Raw genomic sequence first — 12,408 nt, forward strand, 5'->3', positions numbered from 1 at the left:
AGAAAATATTTTTGATTATTTTAATTAAAAAAAAGAATAAATCATAAAATGATTCGAAAAGTTAAAAAAAGTCTAGAACTTTTAATAAGAATCGAATAGGTCGAAAGTTTTAATCGATTTGTATATTATTCATAAAATTTGCGAATTATTCAAAGAATCACTATGTACCTACCAACGCGAAGAGTGATTTAAAATGGACAGTGTACGGATTTGGTATTTTGTCATATTCTTCACAAGAAATAGTAATTTACCCTTTTTTTTAATTGGAGTGTAACAAATAAAAGTTGGGAGTGCCAATAGCAATTCTCTTAGTTTTCGAAAAAGAAATCTTATTGGTGGGAAAGAGTCTGCGAAATTTCCCCAACAAACACGAATGAAAAGGAATAGGGTATTTTCGTTATTATATCTATAAATGAGGGGTATTTTCAGTAATTGAGTCAAAAAATCCGGTGCCTTGTCGGGAAGGTCATTATCGAAGAGATTTGCTACAGTAATATTTAATTCTTTTTTGTTTATATTATTTTATTAAGCTTTTATTTCGTGCTTCGCTCGTAATTCGAATTCCCACTAAAACGATCGATTCGATCCACAAAATAAAGAAACAGTTCGATCGAACGATTCGATCAAAGAAATCGAGAATCTGATCTTCCACTAAAAAGTAACATTTGATCTTTAACCAAGAAAAAAAGTCATGGAAAGCGATGATGTCGACTGTGTTTCTGAGTAAAAAAACAGAAAACCCCACAAACAGAAGAAACCAACAAGATCAAAAAGTCTTTCTTATAATCACTCCAAGTTTGAGGTTTTTTTCCATTCGATAATTACTTCTCTATTGACTTTTCTTGAATTTCGGTTCTTCAGATATAGATTTTTCAAAAAGGGAAATTAGGGTTTAAGAGAGAGAATATTTTAAAGAAAAGCGTGGAAGGCAAGGGAGGAGGAGAAGAAAAATCAAAATCAAGAAATAGTTTAAGAGAGTGAGAGAGAGAGAGATTGGGTGGTGGTGGGGACAGAGGCGTATCTAAAGATATCCAGAAATTCGATTCAGTTGCTTTGAAAAGTGGAGATAAAGCGAATATCTCCCATTTAGAATAAGTGGGTTTTTGATCAAGATTTTGCGTGATTCAGACGACGAAGAACAACTCTAACAACAACAATCACAACAAAAACAGGTTAGAGAGATTTCGCATCCCCACAACTCTCTCTCTAGCTCTCTATGAGTGTTGTTTGTTAGTTTGTTGGTTTGGTGGGTATTGGAGGCTTAAACAAAATCTCTTTCTATCTGAGTCAAAATCTCTTATTTTGTTGTTTTAAAATAAAGAAGAAAACAGAGAACGTGCTCTTCTTTGTCTGGACGTCTCAACTAAACCCCACGCCTTCCAGTTCCAGAGGACATGATTTGAGAGAAAGAAAACTTGGTTTTAGAGAAAAAAAAAAGATAACACTCAGGCCCTAACTTTTGCTAATTTTTTTTTTTCGGTTTTTGAAAATTTCCCTTCTTTTGAGACAACCCACTTTGCCATGCGTCTTTGTTCTTGTTCTCTAAGTGTGGGTTTTTGTTTTTGAGTTCTGGGTTCTCCCCCCACCCCTTCTCATAGTTGGGAAATAGAGAGAGAGAGGTTATTGGGTTATCCTCCATTCCTCCTCCTCTCTCTCTCTCTCTCTCTCTCTCTCTATTTATATATATATATATCTCTGACTAAAAAATGTTTTGCTTTTCTTTTTTTCTAATTTAATTTTCTTCCATGCTTCTTGAAGCACACTAAGCGATGCAAGAATGATGATAATAATATAGATTAAATCTTGCAGATAACAATCCTCTCAACCCCTTTTTCCCTTGAAAAAAGGGCTTTTCCGTCTACACATACCTTTTTTCCATTTTATTTTTTGGGGGAGTTTATTTTTTAGCTGGGATATGAAGTGGGTTGGAGGTGATTAAGAGAAAGAAGAAAGAGAAGGAGGAGAGGAGATTTTGTGGTGGTGATGAGTTTGAAGATGAAGGGCCACCACGCGGTGGCGGTAAGATTGAATGAGCGATTAGCAGTGAAACAACGGGTGAACAAATTCATTCTATTAACACGAGGTCGTCTTCTGGCTATGTTACTCTTTTGGATCACTTTAATTGCTAGTGTAGCGGTTTGTATCTATAACAAGATGGAGGATGATAACATGGTGAGAAGAAAAGAATTTTTAATTGGTATGTGTGATCAGCGTGCAAGAATGCTTCAAGACCAATTCAGTGTTAGTGTTAATCACGTTCACGCACTTGCGATCCTTGTCTCCACTTTTCATTACTACAAGAATCCATCCGCCATTGATCAGGTCTAATTTCAATCTTATTTATTATTTTTTTTCCAATTTTGGGTTCATTGTTAAATTCTTTATGTTACAGAGTGGTTGCTTATTAGAGTTGTGCTGTTGGGTTGGTGTGAAATTCAGAAAACTTTTGCTGAGTACACAGCGAGTACTGCTTTTGAACGGCCATTACTGAATGGAGTAGCATATGCACAAAGAGTCATTCACTCGAAAAGGGAAAGTTTTGAGAAGCAACAAGGATGGACAATTAAGACAATGCGGAGAGATCCTTCCCCTGTTCGAGACGAATATGCTCCAGTTATTTTCTCTCAAGAGACTGTTTCCTACATTGAATCCCTCGATATGATGTCGGGCGAGGTAAATTTTTGTTATATTGAATTTTCAGTTTGTCTCTTGAATGCAAAATTTGGTTTCTTAAAGCTGTTTGGTGCCTCTTTGCCACAGGAGGACCAAGAGAATATTCTGAGGGCTAGGGCTACTGGAAAAGCTGTTCTTACAAACCCCTTTAGGCTTCTGGGGTCTCACCATCTCGGTGTCGTTTTGACCTTTCCTGTTTACAGTTCCATTCTCCCCGCCGATGCAACTGTGGATGAGCGTGTTGAAGCTACTGCAGGGTGAGATTCAGAGTCTCGTTGAATGTTTACTTGTTGTCCAGTCAGTTGCTTCTAAACATTCTGGGACCGATTTAATGTTTGAACCCCCAAATGAGATACCCATATGCAATTTAGGTTACAATGGGCTTAGACAGATATCTCAGTTGGTTGAGACATTGCAAAGCAACTCTAAGGTTGTGGATTCAAGTCCAATTTACCCCTAAAAAAAAAATTATGCAATTTAGATTAGAATTTTGTTAATGAAATCAATTTGATTAACAAAAAAATAAGTAGGCTTGGCTCCAGAAGGCAAACCTAGTATGTAGGGAAATTAAGTTTGTGATTTTATCACATTCTGTTAATGTTGCATGAGATGGATTTTTGGGATCAGGAAACCAATCATCATTGTAATATCTCATATTCCGATACTGGCCATTTACAGCCCTTGCCCACTGAAAGTTACACACCACATAGATAGCTATGTATGGTGCTTCGTTTTAGAAATCTGCATACCATACTGGTCAATGACTTTAACTATATTGGTAGAGCTTCACTCTTAATTGTGTGGAGCACTATCTTAAAATTCTGTTGGAAGTTTGGTCTCCTTGAAAGGTTTAGTGGTTTAGATTACTAAGATCACTTATGAAGATCTTTCAGGTTGCAACATTATACAATAATTCAGGTCTCCTAGAAAGGTTCCCCTTGTTGCATGAGGCTCAAAAAGATTTCCATTGAAGAATTGAATGGGTGGTTAAAGTCGATTATGGGTTTGGAGTTGGTTATGTATAATGGGATTGATGAAAATTTGTTTGTTAAGACCATGTCTTCTTTCACTTAATGCACTTCTGAGCTTAGCTTTCGCCACTTTCTTCCTTTCAGCTTGTAGTTCTTGTTGTCTTTGGGTCTGTTTTCGGATTTCAAACATATTTTTCCTTACAAGTTACACATTTATATAAATTTTGGGAAAAACTCAGGTAACTTTCCCTGATGGTGCAAATCGGATTTTATTCATGGTCACAGTTTTTTCCCCCATTACAAGGAGCGTCCATGCCTGCATTGAATTTTTTCCCAGTTGAATAGGCCATTACTTTGGTGACAGATCATTGTTGTTAAAGAGAATTGATGATTATCTTAGTAATGCAGTCATATAAGAATTTTCTGTTTGATTAGCTATATTATTAGCTCTCACGACTTGTCGTATTTAATATCAAACATATTTTGATTTCATAAATCACAGTTTATTGTGTAACAGACAATGATTAGCTAATGTGGTGATGTTAATTGTCCTTGATCCTAAGGCTCTTGGAAATCATGATTTGCAGTTACTTTTAAATGCTGATACCGGTTCCTTGCTTGGTATCTTTGTCCACAGCATGTTTGAATTGTCTTGTAATTTCTCTGGTTACTCCAGTCATGAAATTTCTGAAACCAAGGCATATTGGCTAGGACATTCTTAGATGAAAAGAACTTTGAACTTTGCACATTTATCTTGGCTACATGATTTCTAAGGTTTTCATATTATATATTATTAATGCTAGTAAAGAGTAAAACTACTGATACAAATGAACATTCCATAAAAGGGGTTTTTTTTTTTGTTATTATCATAAGTAAACACACCGTAGAAGGTTCAAAGTGCATTTTTTTCCTTAAAAAGTCTTGCTCATTTAATTAATCTAAAGAGACTGATATATTGATGATAAGCAGATACCTTGGTGGAGCCTTTGACGTTGAGTCACTTGTGGAGAATTTGCTGGGGCAACTTGCTGGGAAGCAGGCAATTGTAGTGAATGTTTATGATGTCACAAACTCTTCTAATCCTTTGATAATGTATGGACCGCAATATCCAGATGGTGACATGTCCCTCTTGCATGTCAGCATGCTTGATTTTGGAGATCCATTCAGAAAGCATGAAATGAGATGTAGGTAAGCACATCCAATTTTGATCCTTTTTCTTATAATAAAATATCCGTTCCAAAGGACTGACTGCTCGTTCATCACGATATGGATTACCCCTTGGGAATAAGGTTATTTCAACCACTGAGGAAACCTACCCGTAGTCAGATTGTCACACCCTTGCCAGTGTGCTACTAGCTAAACCTGTGGTCGATCAGGCACGTGTAGCTTGACTCGTGGTTGCGGGGTGGAATAGCAGGGAGGGGGATGAAGTTAGTCCACATCGACTAAGGAACGTTTGAGATTCTGGGCTATAGGTAGTCTAACTCCCTTACCTTGTAACAAAGCATTTTAAAGCTGTGAGGGGAAACCTAAAAAAGGACAATATTGTTACCTGGTCAAGGGTGGGGGCGTTATATTGGTAGAACCCTTGACCTTCCACTTGGGAGGATACACAAACCAGCAGGCTGAGCTACCAGTGGGTGTCAATCTTTAATTCCTTATTGCAAAGTCATACCTCGAAGTGTTGAGGGTTATGTTGTGTATTGATTACTATTTATTTTTGTGCAGATATCTTCAAAACCCTCCCACACCATGGATGGCAATCAATTCCTCGGTTGGATTTTTTGTGATTTTTCTATTAGTAGGGTATATCTTCTATGGTGCAGGGATTCATATTGTCAAAATTGAGGACGATTTCCGTGACATGGAGGAACTGAAAGTTCGAGCAGAAGCTGCTGATGTTGCCAAATCTCAGGTCCCCCTCTTGACACCCTTTCAGAAAGCATAGTTGGATTTCTAGGTCCATTGACCACAGATAATGATCTGTTTCTTCTTTGTTTTATGAATGGCAGTTTCTAGCTACTGTTTCTCATGAGATAAGGACCCCCATGAATGGTGTCCTAGGTATGCTCAAGATCCTTTTCGAGAGATTCTATTGCCACATCAACTTTTACTAACGCAACCCAATTCATCTGTAAATCGCCAAAGAATTAACACACATCTTGCGCTGGCGTTAGAAAAAGTTGGTGTGACAATATAAGCTCTCTTCTTTTTTATTATCTGGTTTCTTAACATACATTCGATAGGTGGGAAATGGTAGGCTTTTGAACGGCAAAAAGGTGATTATTTTCTGTGATTTTAATTACAGGAATGCTATCGATGCTTCTAGATACAGATCTAGAATCAACCCAGAGGGGTTATGCTCAGACTGCTCAAGGTTGTGGGAGAGCACTGATAACTTTAATAAATGAGGTGCTTGATTGTGCAAAAATCGAAGCTGGCAAGTTAGAGCTAGATGCAGTCCCCTTTGATATACGATCCATCCTAGATGATATTCTCTATTTATTTTCTGGGAAGTCTAGGGACAAGGGTATTGAGGTAAGTTGCACTCTGTAGTAATACGAGCAAATCATTGTATGGATTCTTTAGTTAGCCAGACTAGAAAGTTGACTTCTTTTATTTGAAAATTATGAAGATGCTGCCTGGGTGCTTGTAATTCACAACTTCATAATTTTCTACTGTATTATTAGGCATATTCTTTACTTCAAATATATTCTTGCTTTTCTTATCAACAAAAATGTGGAAATAATATATTATAACAAATATGTCCATGAAAAGCTTTGCAATATGTGGAGTTTTGTTAGGTCTGTCTTGATGTAACATACAAAAATGATATTTAGATTAAAGAACCTAAATGGTAAAGCATGGCATCAAGATATTGGATGGGGTTATTAGCTAAATGGCAATGGCTTGAGAAGAGTTGAACCCATGACCTAGGTTCAAATTTCGTTGGACCCATCTTCACCTCTATTAACCACTAATCCCTTGCTTGCTTAGCAAAATATAGGCATATATTGGATGGGGGTACTCATGTTTGGGCATTGAAACTTCATTTTTAGCATTGTGGGTTTGTTGTTTATTGGTGTAAGCAGTTTCAAGACTTTAGGGGGTCCTTCTTTCAAGACTTTCTGTTTATAGATGGGCTCTTGTGAGCAGAGGGTGACTGTTTTTCTAGGGGGCTTTGGCTTGGCTTTTGTTTGTCTTTTCTCCTTGTGCTTTTTTTTTTTTTTTTTTTTTGGGTGTTTGTATCTGTTTTAGAGAACTTGTTTTTGGTTATGCATCATCCTGTTTCTTTAACATGTTGGAACTGACTTGTATTTCTGTTTTATGTCCATGGCTGGTGACTCAAAATTGGGAGGTGTAGCTAGGCGTGTTTGTCTCTGATAAAGTCCCTCAAATTCTAGTTGGTGATCCAGGGAGGTTCCGGCAAGTTATTACAAATCTTGTGGGCAACTCTGTTAAAGTAAGTTTTTTAGTCGAGGCTACGTGACACTACCAGCAATCCTTATCTATATGGGTATGGGCTCACGATGATACAATTTTGGATGATAACTAGTACAGTGCATTGACCCTACCATGTGGTGACTATCGGTGCCAAAAATTTAGTTCATCCTATCATAATTAGTCATATAAAATGGTGACCAGAAATAGCAGCTTAATTGAAGACTCCATATTTTTCAATTTCCAGCTGACTTTTCATTAAGTTGGTAATTTCAAAATGAACAATGAACTGAGATTTTGTGAAGAGGTTCTCTACGGTGTAGGCTACTTATTGTATGGTTGAATTTTGCAACATGATATCCATCTGGATCCCTTAAGAGGGATGACGAAAAGAGAGTAAGAACAGGAATAAATATAGACTAACTAACAAACTAAATGGTTTATTTTATTTTCAGATTAATTGTTGAAATTCTGAACTCGTGGGGTGAAAGCAAGGGCTTTAGTTCCAAAATGGCTTTATTTCAGAATTGTGGTTTGAACTGAGAAAATATTAAGTCATTAGTATACCCTATATAAGCTTACCTATAATAATACATTAATTGGCTGTTTCTTTTAAATCAATTTTTTTGATTTGTTAATCTTGGCTTTTGATAGTTTACTGAGGGAGGACATATATTTGTTCAAGTCCACCTAGCTGAACATATGAAGACTGTTATGGATTCAAAAGCTGAAGGATGCTTAAAAAGAGGACCCGAAGGTGTGGAAGAAATTTCACGTCACAGTCAATTCAATACCTTTAGTGGCTACGAAGCAGCTGATGATCGGAATTCTTGGGAAAATTTTAAGATTCTAATTTCAAATGAGGAATTTCTCTCTGATGCTTCCCATAATTGGGTGAGCAATGACGAAACTTCTGATAATGTGATTCTGATGGTTAGTGTGGAGGATACAGGGATTGGGATCCCTTTACGTGCTCAAGAACGGGTTTTCACACCCTTTATGCAGGCTGATAGTTCGACTTCGAGGAATTATGGTGGGACTGGTATTGGCTTGAGCATCAGTAAATGTTTGGTTGAACTGATGGGTGGACAGATAAACTTCATAAGCCGACCTCAAATTGGAAGCACTTTTACATTCACGGCTGTCTTGAGAAGATGTGAAAAAGTTTCACTTAATGATCTGAAAAGACCACTTTCAGAGGCTCTACCCACTGGTTTCAAAGGTATGAAGGCCATTGTAGTTGATGGAAAACCTGTTAGAGGTGTTGTAACTAAGTACCATCTACAGAGACTTGGTATCATGGTAGAATTGGCAAGTAGTATCAAGGTGGCTCTCGGTGCGGTATATGGACAAAATGGTTATTTGAGATCGGGGTAAGCTTTTTTTACCTTCTAATTAACATTTGTCTAGAAGTCATTTTTATTTGGTGAGATTTAGTATTTCCCAACTTGAAGATCTACTATTAACTTCACATTCTTGAGACCTGGCTTTTGTTTTCGTCTCCAGTATGGTTTAAGGCAGAACTAAACCAATTTTACATTTTATAGATGAATGGAAAAATTTATATTGTTTGTTAGTACTAAATTTACCTACAATACTAACCCGCACAGTTTTTTGCGAAGATGGTCCAATGGGACTTTTCTGTCCTATGTTTCTTGTTCCATGCATAGTGACAGAGTCAAGAGTTCAGGAATAATTCAGCAAGATAGAGCTTCAGAAAAAAATTGGGAAATCATCGGATAAATTAAAAAATAAAAATAATTTTTTAAGTGTAATATATTTCATATATTAAATGCTAAATATCACTTAAAATGGTAAAAATAAAAATAGTCAATGTTTTAAAAAAAAATGTCAATTAAATCACGATTAATCAGGATTTTTTGAGAAATCAAAGATCATTTCAAAACTTCATGATTTTTTCTAAAAATCGTAGATTTTTGTCACTATGGTTTCATGTGCATTCTGTGTCAGAGATAATCTTATTTTTCAAAATAGATTGAAACTAGTTTCTTAACCAAGCTACATTGTTTCTATGGCAGAAATGGAAAGCAACCAGATATGATTCTGGTTGAGAAGGATTCCTGGATTTCCAATGAGGACAGTGGCTTGCCCGAACGATTTCTGGATTTGAAACAGAATGGTTGCACGAATGAGATGACTAAGATGATCCTTCTTGCGACATCTATTACAAATGCAGAATCTGTTAAAGCAAAGGCGGCAGGTTTTGTCGATACGATCATGAAACCATTGAGAGCAAGTATGGTTGCAGCGTGCCTTCAACCAGTGCTGGGCATTGGGAGCAAAAGGCGACAAGGAAAGGAATCACCAAACGGATCTGCTTTCCTTCACAACCTTCTATATGGGAAAAATATATTGGTTGTTGATGACAATAAGGTAAACCGTATAGTCGCAGCTGGTGCACTCAAGAAGTTTGGAGCTAAAGTGGAGTGTGCTGAGAGCGGAAGAGCTGCACTTGCTCTGCTTCAGTTGCCACACAATTTTGATGCATGTTTCATGGATATTCAGATGCCAGAGATGGATGGGTATGTATCAAAAATATCTCTTCATTGATTCTTGAAATGCAAATCTTATTGTTTGTGACCATTATTTTATTTCTATTTTTGGATGTTAAGTGTTTTTATATGTAAAATTATTTTTTAATTGTTTTTCTATTAATGGAGCCTACAAAAAGCAGTTCAAAACCTAATATTTTCCTTAGGAGACCCAAAAATATCAAATGGTGCATCATTTTACGTATAAGAACGCTTTGGTCATTTTGATAGCATCCAGTAGTTGGAAACTGTTTTTACCAAAAATTAAAATTTTTTTTGGTAAGTCACCAACACACGTCACAGAACTTCTCCTGCATGGTTATCAAACAATAATTTACCAAAATGATGCATGGTACCCATTCGTAGAAACTGGCAGCTTTACCTATTAGGCCTTTACCCAATTAAAGTTCATGTTGGTTAACTTTTGTTTTGTCAAAACCTGTGGAATGATGGATGGAGTTTCAGTGGCCTAACAATGTAGGTCTGGTTGTTGATCAGTTGTCATCTGTGTGTGGATCGTCATGGATTCCCATGAGCACTTGGACATGCCTCAAGACGGTGCTAGACCGGGGAAACAACACCACAACACCCATATGGACTCTGAGTTGGACTAAGTTTACTTGGTATGCCCATGCCTTCCCTTGGATGGTGGTTCCAATGGGAGGATTTGGCTATTCCGGACCTCATGGTATATTTTTATACCGCTTAGTTGGCTTTTCCATCATATAATCTAAACAGATTTGGCTACTCCAGACCTCATGCCCAATGTTCCCCTGGCTTTTGTGTTGCTTGATGCTCGTAAGCCAGGTAGTTCCCTATCATGTGGCATAATAGCACACAATATGGGCAATGTGTTCTGGAACACTAAAGATGAACCCGAAATGGCACACTGACCTCATTAGGTGCCCAATATGCATCATATGACACTTTGTTCATGGCCTAATGACACTGTTGTGGCCTGTGAGTGTGCGGAGCCCTTAGGAATTGCCGTGTTACACTTTGTTCATGGCCTAATGACACTGTTGTGGCCTGTGAGTGTGCAGAGCCCTTAGGAGTTACCGTGTTACACTTTATTCATGGTCTAATGACACTGTTGTGGCCTGTGAGTGTGCGGAGCGCTTAGGAATAAAGTAAAATATTTTAGTTAATGTTATTTAGGTATATAATATTAAAACTGTAGTTAGCTAAGCTAATATTCCCTCAACTCTCACAAAAAGATATAAAAAATTGGGGTCAGCTGAACAAATCCCGCTCATTAGGATTCTTGTTAGGAGATTGTAAAGTTTCTTACACTGGCTGCATACCTGATATTACACTCCTTTGTCTGGTCAATGGACTGGCAATGTAGTGGAAAAGCAATACTACACCAGCAGTTGTAAAAACTACATAAATAATGTCTCAAAAACTAAATATTTGAATAAATTAAGATTTGTTTTTAAAACTGTGTACATTTATCCAGTTTTGTCGTATCTCAAAGATTTGGGGTTGCTATACGAATCCCGTTCCTCCACTCTACGCACACACACATGCATGTGCATGTACCCCTGAACATGCACACACACACACGCCATGCCAAACTAAACTTATATTTTTTTTCCGTACTTCTATTGTGCTTGTATGATAACATATAAGAGCACATAATATTCTGAATGTATTTCACGGAATAAGAGGATGGTTTCAATATGCTAAGTATTTTTATTTTCTAAAAACTGCAGCTTTGAGGTGACCCGGCTGATCAGGCAGATGGAGATCAAGGAAAATGAGCAAATTAAGAATGGGGGATCTTCCGGCAAATCCGACTGGCACATGCCGATATTAGCCATGACCGCTGATGTGTTCCAGGCAACATACCAAGAATGCCTGAAATGTGGGATGGATGGTTATGTCTCGAAGCCATTTGAAGATGAGAATCTCTATCAGGCTGTTTCTAAGTTCTTTGAATCCAAATCCAACAAGACCCTTCCACGATTAACTTCATGAGTCCAATTTATCGGTCAACACTATTAACCAACCAAGACATTTCCGTAAATCTTGCTGGCAATCTTTCCTATTTCGATGGATTTTTTTTTTTTTGTTGAGTTGCTTCAAATCATATGGAGAGTTGGTTTCTCGGATTCGGCAAGTGGCCTTGGAGGTTTATTGGGCTAGCATTTTATTCAGGTTTGGGTAGTTCTTTCTGACTTCCATTTTAACTTGATTGCTTCCCAGAGTTCATGTATACTACTACTACTACTATTAGTAACAAGTGACAACATCCCCACCTATGTGTGTATAGATGTCTACTAGAAGGGAATGGAGGTAACATGGTTGGTGTTGCCTTCTTGAGGAAAAAAGTTGTATATTTGAAATTCTTACATAATACATGATGTTGCTCTTTTGCATTCTTTTCGAGAACCTGTTGAGCCATTTCCTCTCATTTGTAAATTTTGTTAATCTTCTGAGTCTCTGATTCTTGGATTATAATTCGTGTGAGTTTATACTTGATTTATTTCTTCTCGATCTCATTTCCTGAAATTTGCAGTTTGGTTACACTAGGGAAACAAACTTATTACATCAGTGGTTCTTTGAGGATGATGATCTCTAGTAATATTGTTGACAGGTCCCAGACCATTGGATGATCTTTGAGATTTGAGTGGGATAAATCCCAGAGTCTGGACCTAGGGATGATACCCATAGGGATAGCGAATGATTACTTACACCCCATTACTATAGTTGTCTCCCTTGCATTTCATTGGTATGATTGCAACCCCAAAGGAAAAAAAAAAGTGTTG

General features: G+C 37.2%; 1 protein-coding gene across 2 annotated transcripts; it reads left to right on the plus strand.

Moving 5' to 3' along the window:
* Positions 1-554: 554 nt before the first annotated feature.
* WOL (CHASE domain containing histidine kinase protein) lies at positions 555-12,031 on the plus strand. Of its 2 annotated transcripts, none has more exons than XR_015179762.1 (12): positions 555-2,322; positions 2,440-2,673; positions 2,761-2,930; positions 4,614-4,832; positions 5,373-5,559; positions 5,657-5,708; positions 5,953-6,182; positions 7,009-7,107; positions 7,740-8,458; positions 9,125-9,628; positions 10,136-10,325; positions 11,353-11,492. XR_015179762.1 is itself a non-coding variant. In XM_086447275.1 (12 exons), exons 2-12 carry the CDS (start codon positions 1,984-1,986, stop codon positions 11,615-11,617), a joined length of 3,018 nt encoding a protein of 1,005 aa, XP_086303401.1. In that variant the 5' UTR covers positions 557-1,172; positions 1,810-1,983; the 3' UTR covers positions 11,618-12,031. The 2 variants fall into 2 exon arrangements, 1 of the variants encoding a protein (XP_086303401.1); XM_086447275.1 differs by lacking the exon at positions 10,136-10,325 and having other exon boundaries at positions 557-1,172; positions 1,810-2,322; positions 11,353-12,031.
* The last annotated feature ends 377 nt before the right edge of the window (positions 12,032-12,408 follow it).

Source organism: Akebia trifoliata, chromosome 7 (assembly GCF_017979445.1).
Source record: "Akebia trifoliata isolate Shusen 1 chromosome 7, ASM1797944v1, whole genome shotgun sequence".
Classification (NCBI taxonomy): Eukaryota; Viridiplantae; Streptophyta; class Magnoliopsida; order Ranunculales; family Lardizabalaceae; genus Akebia; species Akebia trifoliata.